The 17432-nt window shown below is 33.8% G+C and overlaps 2 protein-coding genes across 2 annotated transcripts; both read right to left on the reverse strand.

Moving 5' to 3' along the window:
* Positions 1-1498: 1498 nt before the first annotated feature.
* LOC105231613 (inhibitor of nuclear factor kappa-B kinase subunit beta) lies at positions 1499-8176 on the reverse strand. Its single transcript, XM_011213009.4, has 6 exons — positions 7881-8176; positions 4646-5052; positions 3541-4575; positions 3285-3472; positions 2804-3220; positions 1499-2550 (listed from the first exon to the last, which is right to left on the reverse strand). Exons 1-6 carry the CDS (start codon positions 7990-7992, stop codon positions 2490-2492), a joined length of 2220 nt encoding a protein of 739 aa, XP_011211311.2. The 5' UTR covers positions 7993-8176; the 3' UTR covers positions 1499-2489.
* A 1685-nt stretch (positions 8177-9861) lies between these two features.
* Positions 9862-13427, reverse strand: LOC105231611 (protein takeout). Its single transcript, XM_049447241.1, has 5 exons — positions 13166-13427; positions 11076-11170; positions 10776-11013; positions 10545-10678; positions 9862-10460 (listed from the first exon to the last, which is right to left on the reverse strand). Exons 2-5 carry the CDS (start codon positions 11149-11151, stop codon positions 10159-10161), a joined length of 750 nt encoding a protein of 249 aa, XP_049303198.1. The 5' UTR covers positions 11152-11170; positions 13166-13427; the 3' UTR covers positions 9862-10158.
* Between the last annotated feature and the right edge of the window lie 4005 nt (positions 13428-17432).

The following is a 17432-nucleotide window of genomic DNA, read 5'->3' on the forward strand; positions in this document are numbered from 1 at the left end:
ATGCGTGGAATCTTTGTATGTGGTCTTCAGGAACTGTTTCGCTTCTTTTTCTAGGCTGGAAAAGACAGCGCTGCGATTCTATTGTTACGGCCCACGATGTCGATTACGCGCCCCGGTAGCATTGTACTTTTAAAATGCGCAGACCTGCCGTTCAGATTAACGTCATGGATGACTTTTCCCATCACTATATTGAAAAATCTCGTCTGCCATCGAACGGCTCGTAGAGCTTCTTCCCGAGTTTGACGGAGGTGATCATTGTGCTCAAGGCCATTCTACATAACCGTATAAATTTCGAAAGCTGAGTTTTAGAAGTCTGATTCCATGAAAATTAGCGAAGACTACGAGATCTCCCTTTTTTGTGGATAGGGCAGAGTACTCTAATATTGAAATCATCGCGCATGTAGTCATCCGACCAAATGATGTTTAGCAGCTGGAATATGTGCCTTTCCAGCATCTCGCCGCCAGTACTCCATTGCATCATGGGACTGTACTGTTCTTTAGCCGTCTTAGAGTTGCTTTCACCTCGTGTCGCCGAAACGAAAATGTTATCGGGATATACATATATATGGTTGTGTGCGAAAGAGGTTGATTTATTAAAGAATAAAATGGTTTAACTCAATTGCCGACAATATGCTAACGGGTGATCCAAGTAAAAGTACTTTTTTCCAATAGCCTGTTTTTGACTGATCGGACCGCCGTATGGAACAACTTGGCGCATTTTATGTCTAGATCTTAAATTGAAAACGTTCAAAATCCAGCTTGTGCAAGAACTGAAGCCACTCGACCTTCTCAATCGACATCGCTTCGCTATATGGACTATTGCAAAGTGCCAAGAAGATCTGCTGTCCAGCCTTGAGGCTCATTTCTGGATCAATGGGTATGAAAACAAGCGTACTTGTCGCTGAAGAGATTCAAGAGCTGCCATTTCATCTAGAAAAAACAACGGTTTGGTATCGTTTTTGGGCCGGTGGAATCATCATCATATTTCTTCAAAAATGATGCCGGTAAGAACGTAATCGTCAATGGCCATGCTTGAAATTGAAGCTCGTGCTCTTGGCGACACACGATCCACTTTCCACATATCAAGCAATGTATTTATTGAGAGAACACTTCGGTTAGCAGATAATTTTACATTTTGGGCCGGTCGACTGGCCACTGAGATCGTGTGATATCACACAGTTAGACTTTGTCCTGTGGGGATATGTAAATTCTCAAGCTTATGTGGACAATCCGGCTTCGATTCAGACCAGTTACCAGTTGAATCATTTAAAAAATTGGACTCAACGGACGAACCATCTGAGACGTTGTCACGGACAACATTTGGAAGAGATAATCTTCAAAGAATAAATGCCAAAGAATGTTCTTTCGAATGATAATATATGTACATTCCACATTAAATTTGAAGTTTCTGTGTTTTTTTTTTTGTTTAAAAAGTATCGAACCTCGAAATGGATCACGCTTTAAAAGAGATGGTATTCCAGCTTCGGTGCAGCCAAAGTCAACGTTTTGTCTTTTGTCTTTTTTTTTTTATTTTTGAAACATATTCAACTTACAAAGTATATCAATATGGTCACATAGACTTTCTTAAAAAAAAGGGGTTTTACCCTATAATAGATAATAGTTTGCAATAAAATCCATGCTTAAACATAACAAAAAATGCATACAATGATAAATGATTTTTGACATTTACATATTATTATACGTATATAAATCAGATACATGGAAATTGTTCGCTATGAAAAATTAAATTAATTTTAAAGAATTAATATTGAAAGTTAAACATATTATAGTTACAAACGAAACAGTGCTAGAAAATCGATATAGTTGGATGTTGGTGCATTAAGTTCGCCCACCAACATTCGGTTTTGCAACAACAAACGCTTGGATGTTGATTGTCGAAAAAAGATGACATTAACTAGTCAGCGCGAGCTGTAGATTTGATTCACATTGGCAGCTTCTTAAGGCAATATTTGATACTGCGCGGAGAATTCACGAGCTCAGCGGAAGCATTCGCGCCAAAACCAGTGCTATATCGAAGGAGTGAAGTTAAGTTAAGCCTTCTTAAATGCGATTACTACACGATTGATTTTCTTTTAAAAATTATTCAGTGTCTAACATATGGATATAAAATATGGTGTATCTTATAAATACGGTATATTATAAAATCACTTTATTTTAACTTTTAGTTTACTAGCAAAAAATGAGTGATGCTTTGTGAGAGTGCTTATGTGCTAATCATTTTGTGACTGCCTTAAATTACATTATTTAAGTCGGTAGTATATTTTGTAACTTGGCTTTTACTGCATGGCAGCTGTGCTTTTAAGCACAATTTATATAATTTAAAGTATACAAACAATTTATATACTTTCTATATATAAACTTTAAAATGTGTTACATATATATGTACTATCACAATCAGTCATATTTAGCTAATATATAATTATAAACTAACGCTAATAATGCATTGCGAAAAAGGCGAAAAATGTCAGCTAATCAGTTATGGTAGCTGGGAGATCATTATTATTACTTGCATCATCATCAATATCCATTCTGAAAAGAAAGAATAAATAAAATGAGATTAAAAAGAGGCCACAAAGTGCTGCGTTTTCTTCAAATTTAAAATAAAAACATTATACAGACAAAAAAAAAATATTTAAAAATGTAATTTTTTCATGTCTCTGACTACACCTAACCTCATATTTGAAACAAAGAGAGCTTTAACTAAAGTTCATATACTGCCTACGAGAACCGTACAATAATTTTTCGCTTAAAATTCCGTAAAAAAAAACTCTGAGAAACTTACTGCATCATACGTTCCGTAGCTTCATCAATCAATGACTGCACTGGGTACTGGAAAAGTTCGTTAATGCTGCTCGCTAAGCCAGCATTGCCATTCACAAATGTTGGCGCATCGCCATCTTGTGACAGGTAGGCATTGTGCCTATTGCCGTTCATATATAAATGAATTATCGTTTTATGAAATTCCAATGTATTTTCTGATAGAGTGTTGCGCATTTGTATCAACCGATTGAAGCTGTTGTCGACGATACTCTGCAATAATATGAATTCCTTTTGCACCGAATTTATCGTGGAATAAGCAAATTTCAAATGTTCGTTCATAATAGTTTTCTCCCTTTGACTTAGACAATAGTACACGGCAGTTTTACAGACTTCCAAACGTTCCTTTGATGCATTGCCTAGGTGTCGTCTCAACTCCTTACTAGAAAGCGAAAAGGAAGGAATATATTAAATGTTGAAATAGTTGATTTAGCTTGAGTACTTACAGTTTGTATACATCCTTATTTTTTAGCTCATCGAAAATTTGATTGACTGCCATTTCCTTGGCGCGCCTCAATCCGGATTTATAATATCGGTTAACTTTTGTTTTCAGTGCCTCCAACTCATCCATATGAGTTTTGAATTTACTCGCTTTAAGACACCAATCGTTAAAGAATTTTTCGCATCTTTCGCCCTAAAAATCATACATTTTTTTTTAAGTGTTAAAGCTGTTATCAAAAATTAATACAAGTAAGTGTCAACCTGCATGTTACACGTTTCCTTCGCCGCTTCAATGCCAATGGCGAATTGTTCTACGCGACCATGCATTTCTGTGAGCGTATGGAAGTAGTGCTCCAACTTATTCCCTTTAATGTCTGTATTATACTGGAATATGTCATGCTCAGCGGTAAGTGCTTGTTCTTTTAAGCCAGAGACAAAAGCCTCTAGATGCAGTTGTTCGTTGCTGAGCAAAAAGTGTGTGCTCTGCTCTATAATCTTCACGAGGCTCTCGGGTAATTCAGCTTTAGCATTAAAATATTTTTTTATATATGAAGGAATATGAGGTGCGGGTATAGCGTATTCCGTGTCTATATTCGCAATATACAGCATTACAGGTGGATTATTGGTATCGCGTGTATCTTGCCATTCCTCCACAAAAAAATCGATTGGCTTGTAAGTATGCGACAGCTCAGGCCGTGGATGACCGGTTGGAAAAATGCAAAAAAAGTTCTTTATGTCAATATCTCTTTTGATCATATCACTAAAATCGCGCAAGCTCATCTCAGGTGTGACTATGTATGAGTAAAATGTTAAGGTTGGCAAATAAAATATCGTCAACACTTTTTGTGATAAAATCGTGTCCAGCTCACTATAAAATTTTAGCTCACGTTGCTGAGTCAATGGTGACAAACGTTTGCCGCGCGTACTGTAGTTTTGATCTAACGCTATGGTTAACCATTTTTCGATGGATTTTAAAAATACAGTACTCATGCGATTTTCAAATGGAATATGCTCATTGAATTCAAATTTATTTTCATTAAAATCCTCCGTAATGGCAATACAACTTTCCTTTTTCTTTCGTATATTTGTTACTATGCTATATAACTGCTGATGTGGAATGAAAGGCAGATTGCCACAGATCAACTCGAATGCAATCACTCCCATCGACCAGTAGTCAACGGTATTTTTATATTCAGCCGTGTCGAGAACTTCTGGCGCGACGTAGTTTCTTGTGCCGACGATGCTTTTCAGCATCGTGTTCTCACTAATACTACGTGCGAAACCGAAATCGGTGAGCTGTGTGAAAATTTATATATATTAGCAATGTGTTAGAGTAGTTCAGCTGTGTAGACTTTGTAATAAATACCTTATACAGCCGCCGACTGCCAATCTGATGTATGACTATATTGTCCGGTTTCAAGTCTCGGTGTTCAATACGACATTCTGTGTGCAAAAACTCAATTGCATGACGTAGTGTCAGCAAGACTTCGCGTACCTCGTACTCTATTAAACCGTTAGTGTTCTCCACCAGCAATAACTGCGCACGCAAATCACCGCCATTGCAATACTCCATGACGATGGGCTGTAGCGGTAGCCATGCATGTTGCTGTGTTAGATACTCCATAAATGGCTTGTCAATTTTTTCATTTAGACCCCGCACTATGTAGGGCGTCTGCAGTTGGTTCATCCATTCGCTCTCTTGTCGCCACCGTTGTTGTAGTTTGGCGATTTCATCTTTGCTGAGATTATGATTCTCCTTTAAACTTTTCGTTGCTGCAAAAGAATAAATATTAAATTTAAAATTAAAAACGAGCAAAATCGGAACAATGTCACGCCAACAATGTGTTATTAACCGGAAAACTATAAAATAAGTTTTTATAAACTATGCATTGAAAAAGAGAGAGGGGAGATCGGAGAAAATTTCTCGCGGATCCCGAGATCTCAAGGGGGCAAAGATGCTCTGGCACAATTTTTTGTAGATTTTTTACTACAACAATTCACTACAATCATCCCCGTGCAGCGGTTTTCTCACTACGGCCCTGCATGTAAGTAAATATGTATCTAAGGCTCAATAAAAACTAAATGATTTGTATAAATAGTATTTCAAACAAAACTTGTAGAAAATGCCACACATATATTAATTTCGATAACATTCTTTTATTTCACTATACAAAAATCAAGTAACCACGAATTTATAGAAATTAAAATTTGCAGAAATAAATGTTATGAGGAAATATTTTCCTGATAACACCATCTATCGCATCGTAAGCCAGCAGCTCCTAAACACACACCAATTGGCATATGGAGAACAAATTTTATATATGAATAAAAAAATATATTTTTGTTTTTCATGTTCGACTCATGTTTCATTTTGGATGTACATACATACATATATGAAGTTAAATAGACTCTCTTTGTGTACCAATAGTAAACGTGGTGGCAGTTTTTAATAAAATAATCCACTGTATATGTTTACCTACTAACAACAACCGAACTGCAGGCACTTATTTGTGTTTGTATTAATTATGTATCCATTTGTATGAAATTGAAAAATTTTTATTGTTGCCTGTGGATATAAACAATATCTGATATCTTCAGCTTTAAATATTGCAATGAGTTCGGAAGAAAGTTTTGTTTATAAAATAATAATAATTTAATTTTTTTGGATTATTATGTAAAAGATAAATGGAGCATAAAGCCAGTCCTGCCAAATGTGTTCAAGCGTTTGTGCAAACAAACATTTCGTTTCGTTGAAAATCATAAGAAAGGTATGTGGAAAAGTTTTGATTTGTTGTGTCAACCTAAAAACTCATAGAAGTTTTTATTGAAACTCCGGTAGCGTACACGTAACACGTATGTAGATGATTCCGTACCATTGTCATACTATATGAATGATATGTTTAATTTTCGGTGAATAAGAGGCAGAGTGCTTTGTACAATATGTACTCATTAATACTCTTATTAATTGCTAATAAATCACACTATGCACCAAAACGGAATATCAACAAATCGTTACGACAGCTGTCGATAGGAAGTTTGCTTTACCACAATGAAGAGTTTTTTTATTCAATCAACAAACGGTAAGCACATTATCACAACGCCATTCACTTACAATCGCGTTAATTTTTTTCCAGGAAGTTTATATTTGCCTTTTCTTATCAACATAAGCGTTTCTATTTCAAGACATTATACGGTAAGTACTTGCCCTTAATGAATGTAAAGATATCAAACTTATTAAATAAATTCGTTTGCGACAAACATATTGAAGCAAGCGCAAGCCAATATGCACATATGCATTGATATGCAATTGCATATATGTACATACATATTTTCCTACCCTTGCAACAGGTTGCCTTAGAGTACAATAGTTTTGTTCCACTAATGGTTATTTGCAACACGCATAAATAAATTAATTAAATGATCCGGATGATGACTCAAATTGACTTCCGGGTCACTTGAAGTCCGTCTGTCTGTCCATACAACCGTTCAAGCGATAACTTTAGCAAAATTGAGATATCTTGATATTCATATAAACTCAACGATCAAAATCTGATTAATATAAAGATTTGCCAACACCTGTAAGTATTATCCGGCTTTAATACTTGCAAACTGCGAGGGTATAAAACGTTCGGTTACACCCGAGCATGGTGCTTAAAAAAAGCATGCGGCGTCGATATTAGCTATGTATGTATGTAAATCATTGGAACTGTTTCCTTCTAGAAATTGTAGACTCGGCTGGCTAGGTATAAGAACTATTTTAGTCTTTTTGGCGAAATGCCAAAGCATAACTTGTATACGTAGAACAATAATACCCACATTCATACCTAAGCATTATGCATTGAATAAATACAAAATTAGGCGCATTGCAATGAATTTATGAAATAATGTTTATATAAAAACTTATTATAGGGCTATTCGTTATTTGAAATAATAAATATACCTCATATCGCATTCTGCGCCACTTGAAACGAAAACTCAAACACATTTGTACATACTTACACATTGTTTGCTCACTGCAAGCCTGCCATAACTCAAAATTTGCTATTTCGAGATAATCACAAGGTAGAGTTTTAAATATTCGGCAAATTTCTCCGGAATAATAACGGCATATACTTTCTCACTCAGCAATTAGAAGCGTTCAATTTTGAAACAGTATAAAGTTTCAGTTTATCTATATTTCTGCATAAATAATCAAAAATGGCATTGCGAGTTATAACAGTCTTGCAATAAGCAAACGATATGTACATATGTATGTATGTTTTATATTTTATAAATACTGTAGAGACGCGAGCATCACACGTCCAACACATCGATAACCAACCCCGAGCCCCCGCCGTAAGTTCCCATCAACTCGGAATTCTCGGAACTGATAGGCTGACTAATGCACGCGCTTTTTGTTTTTCCATTTTGCTTCTTTTGTGCATATAAATGCATACATATGTACATGCGAATATGTTTGTAAATATTTAAACTCGACAATTACAGATTAAAGTAATTCAATTTGTTCAAACAATTATAATTTCTAATAATAATAATTAGATGTGTATACATATACACAAAAACTTAGTTATCCAACCATTAAATTGACGCTAGGCACATACCAATTTCTTCGCCGGTTTCAATATTTTTCCAATGATGAACGTTTCCAAAGCCACCTATGCCCAGCTGTCGTATGAGCTGCCATTGCCCAAAGGAACTCAAAGAATTATTCATTATCAAGCACTTTTCGAAGGAATTGTTTACACAGAACACTTTGTTTACTTTTAAAAACTCTAACTGTACACCAAGCACTAAATGACGGTAAATAAAAACCCCAAAACAACTTTACTTCCGTATCACTTCACATCAGAAACGAATTTGTGAAAAATAATAAACACATCTGTCAAAAGTAAAAGCATGAATGAACATATGTTCGAATAAGAAACGAAAAGTCAAAACAGAATACGAGAATGTGATAAGGCACTAGAGTTGCCAGCACACCAATATGTCAACAGGTTTCAATGAATACATTTTTGTTAAAGGTTGGTACGCAGCTCTCAAGTAATTGCTCAAGAACAAAAATACATTATTTCTGAAGTAATTTTGACAGCTGGTTACGCATCGTGAATGATCCACATTAGAAGAGCAAGAGAGAATAAACAAAGTAAACAAACTGTGTGCGTATGTATGTATGTATGTATGTATGTGTATGGTAACACAAATATTTTCATTGAGATTTAAGGAATGTTGTTGACGATTGGTTGGTTTTATACAACATTTCAAAATGGAACATACTTTATAATAATGATTTCAACTAATTTAGGATGAATTTGACGATTACTTCGAATTTCCTGCAAGAAACAATTGTTGATTTGATGTTTCTTCGCAAAACCAGGTTTGCCATATTCACATTTTATTGAAACAAAGTATTAAAAATTAGTACTAGCTTTCTTAAGAGCTGCGTACTAGCACAAGTAACTTTATCGCAGGAACGTTTCTGGACCGTTTCTTAAGCGTTTTTTTATATGAAGTTTTTACGTTTCTTGAGAGCTGCGTACTAAGCTTAAGCAATGTTATAAAGTTTATTTATTAAAGAATTAACACACATTTATCAATATTATTACTAAAATAATTGTTATGTGTGCATTTAGATGAGTAAAACGTTTATTAATTGTTATTATACGACTGGTGGCTTTTAGTTTCAATTGAGATATTTTGGGTAAAGAAAATTGTGAAAAGAGAGGTAGCATTTGTTCGGCGCATACAATGTAGAAAAGAAAGTGAAAAAAAATATTAAAGCTCAATATTATTTCAAACAGAAGCGTTCCAGTTTTTTAGTAATTTGCAAATAAATGCGACTATAGTGCTAATTGAGGCAATAAACATAATAATATGTGTGTTGTTATGTTTGTACAATATAAATATATAATTTAATCTATATTAGAGAACATTATCGATAGAATTTTGAATTTTTGATTTCCGTGCTACGCAGGAAATGTGTACGTACAAAGCGCACGGTAGCGGACTTGAATGACAGTTTGTAAAGTAAAAATGATGACAGATCTGTTTGCTGGCTTTTTTGAGGAGCGCTCAAACCGCAAATCCGTCTGAAGACCACCAAATTAAAAAAGGCTGATATATTGACGTGCTTGATCGTGCTTCTTTGATATTCAGTCAAAATAAATACTTCAAATAAGAAAATAAAGTATTAGTTTATACATTAAAAGGCAAGTTTGCTTTAAAATTCTTAAAGAAAAAAATTGGTAAATTGGTTATTTTAAGATTTCACAAACATGAGCAAATAAATACTTTATATAAGAATATGAAGTGTGTTTGGCAGATAAAAAGGCAAGTTTTCATTAATTTTCCTAAGGAGAGAATTTGTAAAAGATGAAAGGAAAAACAAAAAACTTGTTTATTTTAAATTTTCACATACATACATATGTAAATTTTTGATTTGTAGGAAAAAAGTTGTGGGTACGAAAATTGTAGATCCTACAACTTGGCTATATAACTTTTTTTCATTGTGATTGTTTGGATGATAATCGATAAATTGTATAACCTTTAAAACTCCTCGCTCCTTCAAGATTTCAAGAAAAAAGCTTATGCACATCATTCCTTTTATTTCGTATTATAAATTTATATTAACACATTAATACATATCACATAATATTCATTTTTGCTATTGCTTATGTAGATATTCACTAATAATTTCGGTTACATACATATACTTTATTTACAATATACAATCAAAATAAAACATTTTGAAAGTTCGCGTATTCACCTCAAATACAAATATATTAAATATACTATATATATAAATTAAGATGTATGTATGTATGATTATATTATAAGTGAACAATTCTTACTATTTATTACTAACGTGTAGAGCTTGCGCATTTAAACGGGAAACAGTTCATTGTAGGTGAAGCTGTCTAGGATTTGACTTGCCACGTCGCTGAATCTCTTTTCCAAGGCGCGTTCGATTGGTTGAATAACTTCATTGGTGAAAAGTTCAAAGTTTTGATTAATAGTGTCATTTATAATATCGCCAAGCGTTTTATCATTTCCAAATAGATTCTGTAAATGTATACTTCCGCTGCCAGTGCGAATTTTCACAACTAAATCTTTGAGACTAATCATTTCAACATCGTTGACAGGTTTTACATCGAAAACAACTTTCACAAAAGCATAAAAGTTGGCTAAAAAGTAATGTGAATATAATTATCATAACACCGATATTAAAATATATATATAAATATCTATTTATTGTTCTTGCAACTTACTGAAATTTCCAGTGAAAGGTCCATTACCGCGCAATGTTAAACCCAACAGCTGCCCATTGATATTATAATTGCCTTCACCATGTAGATATGGCAAAATCAGTTCGAAATCAAAGCGTTTAGCATCGTCCGAGGCTCTAAAGTAATGCACGAAAAATATTTACACATAAAATTATAGAATGGTACTCACCACAACAACAACAAACAATAAAAAAAATAAATAAATATAATCACCTAATTTTTTTGATTTCGAAATTAGATGAACCCCAAACATTGAGTTTTTTCACTTTAACGTTAATCCCATTGGCACCACCTTCTAATATATTTAGATCGCCAATAAAAAGCGGTTCCATGGCGGGCACATTCAACTCCGCAATACCATCTGCCAAGTGTGGTCGTATAGAATGTACTGAGTCCTTAACACACTCGGCTATCTTTGGATCGTTTCGGTGGCATATTTGTATGTAATCAGCTGTCGAATGAAAATTAAATATTTTCAAGCACAAAACAAAAAACCAAAAACAAAATCCTTACGCATTTTGGCTGCCAATGTGGCGCAAACAAGCGTTGCAATAAGCGCTACGGTCAGTAATGAGTGTTTTGGTTCCATTGTTGAAGTGTTCTTTGTTCTGTAAAGTAGATTAGAATTAATCAACAATGAAAGTTGTAAATTATTTTTGTGTTCTTCTTGTTTTTTAAAACTGTTTAGTAAGGCATTTCTCTTGGAATCTGTGTTTGATAAAATAATCTTTATTTACATGGGTTTACAGGTTTCAACACATCGATTTTTTATTGTCTTATTACATTCTGCAACAACTCTAGATTTTTTTCCTAAATTATCAAGTTGATTCGAGTAATAGTTTCGGAGTTTCAGAACTTGTGCTCTCGAGGCCATCTTAAGAGTAGGTACCATGTGTAGAACTCTACAATGTTACCAAGCTCCATTTTGCCTAGAATTAGGAGCTTTTTAGTTTGTCCACCATCAACAATAACCCTAAACTATGTGGTATGTTCAGTGTTGCCTGTGTTTCAAGACATTAGGTGTTTCTTTAGAATTCATTGCTTCAAATAACCCTTGAAGGAGCAGTAGTGGAAGTGAAATACTAAAAGCCTAACTATTGAATGCTTACAAAACCGAACCATACGGATAGTCTCTAAAATTCAATGATTGGAATTTTAGCTACCGTTTAATTTTTAGTTGGAAAAGGGTTTGAAATAATAGAAACTGTGTAGAGCCAGACGAATCATTCATGAATATTTAAACAGAAGTTAGGTCTTTAAGGACTTTTATTTGTGTATGTAGCTGAATCATAGTTTTTTATCTAGGCGAAAGTAAACAAAAAAACTGGTAACGAACACAGTTTATTTGAAAATAATAGGGTTAAGCAATTATTAAATTATGGCACTGCGAAAGTGTAAATATTTGTTTATATGGTGCTTAATTTATAGACCAATTAGTTTCGCCGCGTTTAAGTATCATTGTTTCATTTGAGTTTCATTATTTATATATGGATATGTGTGAAAAAAAATTAAAAGCATTGGTCGTCAAAAATTTTCTCGTGATTGTTATAGTTGTTCTATGCAAAAAATGGAATAGGAGATTTTTTTGTTCCATGAATTTTATGTTTTTAGTTTTTTATGTATTTAGTTAAACATTTGTCTTCAACAAACAAAATAGTTTATAAATATTAAAAATTAACATTTTTGCGTAAAATCTTTTGCAAGGTAAAATTAAGAAACATAAACCCACTTTAGGGGTCAAAAAACCGTTCATTATTTTAAATATTCACTTCAAGAGGACTTAAGGACTTAAAAACAAATCGATTTTTTTTAATTTTATTTTCTTAATGGATATATATGTACATATTTAGGAATACACACAGAAAATTTCATATCGTTCCGTTGAATATATATTTTCGGAGTCACACGCAAATTTGAAAAGGCGTTTCAAAGTGCTTAGAAGTACAAGGTCAAACTTTAAAAGCGTTTTTTTCAAAATGGTATTTTCAAAGTCGGTAAACAACATTACTCTAAAGCGGCTACACACATTCATTTTAAATTTTAGCACAAGATTCTTAAAAATACTTTTTTACTAATTAATATAAAACTTTTTTTAATAAATAATTTTTTTTATAAGCAATTTAACGCCGAAATTTTGGACAAAAATCTATTTTTTGGAGAAACCGCTATTTTGTTTATTTTGCTTATTGCTTCAATTTGCTTTACTAGATTTCACATAACTTTAACGAAATTTGTTTGGTTTTTTTAATTTCAGAGGATCCAGTTCAGAGATATAGTGATCACCGCAAAACATCTTTTCACGGAAATCAGCTGTAGTTTCTTTCCAAAAAAAAATTTTTACTAATACTAAGTCTTAAAATATAGTTAAAGATCCCTTAAAACATGTGCGTACAAATTTCAGGATACAATTTTCAGCCTTTTACGTGTATATGACCCTTTAACGCGCTAATCAACTCGCATCAGTTAAGTACTGAAGTTAATATTGGTTATCCAAATGAAAATAAGTATATACTTATATATCCTTTATTTTATGAACCCCTTCATCACTTTGCAAATATCTTCCAATAGCAAACACTTTCACTATCTTTTTTTCAAACACTCACTTTTTAAGTTTGTATGTTTAGCGTGAAATTTCTTTGTGTCCTTGGTTGGATTTAACTATATATTTGGCGTTTGGCTAAGTTGACAGAAATATAATTTATTAGTTTGTGCAAGATCGAAAACAAGAAAGAACTAATTGTTCTTGTATATAACCCGCATTGAGTGCGAGCTATACTTGAGCAGAACACGTCTGAAAGAACGTAGCAACGAACTGAAACGAAACAACTCTGTGATTTTGCATTTTTATAGAAGTTCTAAGCGCGTCACAGTGGGCTGGCTCGCACGTCGGCCACACTATCAGCTAACGTGTAGATCGGCGTATTACGCTAAGGCAGGAGACCTACACCATACACACATAATTATCTGTAGATGTAATAAATACATACATATGTATATACATACAACGATTGATACGTAAGAGCAGTGGAGAACAAGTTGTAGCGATTGCAGGCGATGACGGACAATGGAGGAGGCAGTGCAAATGTGGTTAATAACAGCCGCAACGGTAGCCAAAATTAAAGTCGCTGACATTTAGGTAATGCACATATGCATATAATATTTGTTTACATATTAAATATACATACATATGTACATATATTTAGTGCATAACTAAATTTTAATAAGTAGTATTTAGCAAGTTTGTAGCGAAGTATCTACACAATTTTTGCAGTCGCCGCTATTATATAACTGAGTGAGTGCATGTTAGAGTCATTGCATTTGACGCTCCACTGCGCTCATCACACGCACACACACATGCATGTGCCTGGAACTGTCAACACAGTTGACAAATTGATTTGAGTTTGTTACCTTTTGGCGTTTAGCTTGTTTTCAACGGAAGCTCTGTGAGTCGAGCAGAGACCCCACCCACAGCATTCAGTATGCATGAGCATGTATAATGCGTTCGTGTGAAAAAAGTACGCCCGCAACGAGATACATCTGCTAAATTCGCAGCTTCTATTCGTGTTTAATATTTAGAGTCTGTAATCAGATTCTAAATCACTTCATTCATGCTTTGCCAAAGTGGCATGCTGCAGTTATGCCCTCTCAGCATGGTTTAATTTTGTTTTAACTTTTTCTTAAGGGTTACTGTTGTTATGTGTTATATAGAGTCAGGTGTAGAACTTTTGACCCACAATTTAGGTGCATTTTATGTAAATTGCCTGGGTGTTTAGGGCGTATGAGCAACATTTATTTGGTTGCATTTAAGGGGTTATACACAGTTAAAATTAAAAAAAAAATCGATTTTTTTTATTTTACTTTATTTTATTAATGTACATACATATATTTAAGAACACACAGTGAAAAATTCATATCGTTTCGGTGAATATTTTCGAAATTACACGCAAATTTGAGAAGGTGTTTCCGAGTGCTTGGAAGTAAAAGGCCAAATTTTAAATACATTTTTTCTCCAAATAGTGTTTTCAAAGTCGGTGCTCAACATTACTTGAAAACGGCTGAAATGATTACTCTCAAATTTTAACAGGAGCTCCTCAAATATACTTTGATTAATTGAAGATTTTTTCTCAATGATAAATACTTTTTTTTTAACAATTCAGGGCCAAAATTTTGTTCAAAAATCGTTTTTTTTTGTCAAACAGATTTATTTTGCTTTACTAGATTTAACACTAATGGTCGTAAGTTACTGTACAGTGTCCCGAAAATTTGGTAAACTTCTTTCTTTGACAAGATATCTTCACAATTTTTGGTATCGATTATTATTCGAAGAAGTGCTGCAACCTCTTTGTTTTCTGCTTTAATAGGAATCCTATGCATTATTCGAGGATCTTTAATTTTATTCAAAAACTGAACCACTTTCGTGTATTTGCTTTGCTTAACATATGACCAATTTTTATGGATCTATGAGAAACTTTCATACATTTTCATGTTATGACATAACAGCAACGCACACAAAAATTCATATAACGCAAACCAATAGTTCCTCCATGAATCTCTGAATGAAAACTATTCATATATATGTATATAATATATTTCCTGATTTGAAGTTTTCATGCAATTATGCAATTGCATGTTCTATGTCCGAATTGATGAAAGGGTGCTTAGTGCCGCACACGATGACTGCTATTATTTGCTTGTCAACACACTTATTAAATACGACAATTTCAGTGCTTCTCCGAATAATTAAGTACGAAATTAAATTTTTTTGTAACTAATATTACAAAATGTGTTATAAAAGAAACACACAATTTTAAATATGTAGCAGTGTACTGAAAATTGCTGTTTTTATTAACGAAAAAAGCTGATTGTCATTTATTGAGCATACATAACTCTAAATAAGGTATTATTGCTTATGCAATTTGCTTTAGGAATATATATGTAAATATTATGCGCTATAAAAGTATCTAAGTAATGAGCAATATATTGTATTCGTGTTATACTTATGTTTTCGTAACATTGGTATATGACTAAGAAAACTGTTCATTTCGACCGCATATTGATTTTGATCGGTAAATTTGTATGGCAGCTAAATACAATACTTTAGTGGTCCGATCTAAACAATATGGAGATTATGCTGTTGCCTAAGATATTCCTTTATGTCAAATTTTGTGACGACACCTTGTCAAATAAAGATGTTTTCCATACAAAGACTTGAGTTTAATCGGTCAGCTATATGCTTTAGTTAACCGATATCGGCAGTTCCGACAAATGAGCTGCTTTTTAATGGGAAAAGGACGTGTGCAAAGTTTCAGGTCGATATCTTATTGTTTACATAGTTTTTCTTGAGCAAAAACAGCCTATTTTGATTTGATATTTGATTTTCTTTCATACAAAAATGGAAGAAATCTTGACAAACGACTTTGAAACACACACTTTCAAGAGAAAGACGTTTAATTTTTAAGTGACTATATATCTGATCTTTGGGCATAGCTCGGTGGGTAAAGGCGGTTGGGCAAACGCCGACTACATGACCCCACTTTTCAACTAGGAAATAATGTTAAAAGTAAAAGTATGTTAGCTATGCGCAACACTCTAAACATCTATACTGACGGCTCGAAAATGGACGATGAAGTTAGTCCGCGAATATACTGTCCAGAGTTAGGCATGAGACAACCTTTTAATTTGGCGGATCACTGCAGTGTATTTCAAGATGAGGTATTTGCTATTGCGAAAGCGGTGGAGCTGGTCTCTAATGTAGCTGCAGGCAATTCCAGACTCAACATCTACGTAGACAGCCAAACAGCAATCGAGGCAGTAGGCTCGTATCGCATATCGACCAGAAGTGTCTTAGGAAGCAGGGTAGCAGTGGAAAGTGTTGCCAGCTTAAGCAGAAGAGACTGTAGGAATATGGTCGGATTACTAACTAGTCACTGTCATACGCTCGCAGTATGGGGCTGACAGATTAAGAAGACTGCAGGAAATGTTTAGAGAAGGTCACCAGGGAAACAATGGAGCATCTCTTGTGCACTTGTTCCGCATAGGCAAGACTGCGCTGTAAGCATCTGAGGTATGATATACTGGAGGAGGTACCGATAGTGAGGCCGCACTGACTATTACAATTTTTCAAGGTTGTATCTCCAAATTTATTAGTCGGCTCAACTTGAGAATTAACCCTTTCAGCCCCAAAGGACTTTTTAAATGATGTCAAACATATATAGAAGTTGCTTGTAAGCAACTTTGGGGCTAAAAGGGTTAATCATGATCATGAAGTTGATCTATAAGATGTGTATTTTAAAGAAGTTTTTGTGTATTTGACTTTTTAAACGATGTCAAACATAAATAGAAGTTGCTTATAAGCAACTTCGGGGCTGAAAGGGTTAAGAGCAATATTCTAGAGTTATTATAAAATTAAATAAGACCTAAACCTTTTTAACCCCATTTTCGTGCGAAGCTTCACGCTCAGCTATGAGACTAGAGTTTGTAAATAATTGCATAAGTTAGGAAAACAAATTATATTTTCTGTGTTTCAACTTATGTCTGTTTCATGGTGTTGGAAAATATATTTTTCCTTGTTACATTGTAATGCTGACGAAAATTTTATTTTTTAATGTATTTTTAATTGACATTTGTGCCTTCTTCATTCTTAAAATTAGTCTCTGTCGGCATTCAATTATGAAATATGTGATGCTATAATTGCGCTTAAACAATTGTTATTTTGAAGTGACCGATCGAACAGATAAAAGAGTTATAACCACTCTTATAATATGATAGTCCACTTTTGATTAAAAAAAAAAAACTGCCATAAAACAACGATGTTTACGAAAAGCACATGCAATTTTAAAAACTCATTGCCATAAAGAGCGTTCCACAGCA

This window comes from Bactrocera dorsalis, chromosome 2, assembly GCF_023373825.1.
Source record: "Bactrocera dorsalis isolate Fly_Bdor chromosome 2, ASM2337382v1, whole genome shotgun sequence".
Taxonomy (NCBI): Eukaryota; Metazoa; Arthropoda; class Insecta; order Diptera; family Tephritidae; genus Bactrocera; species Bactrocera dorsalis.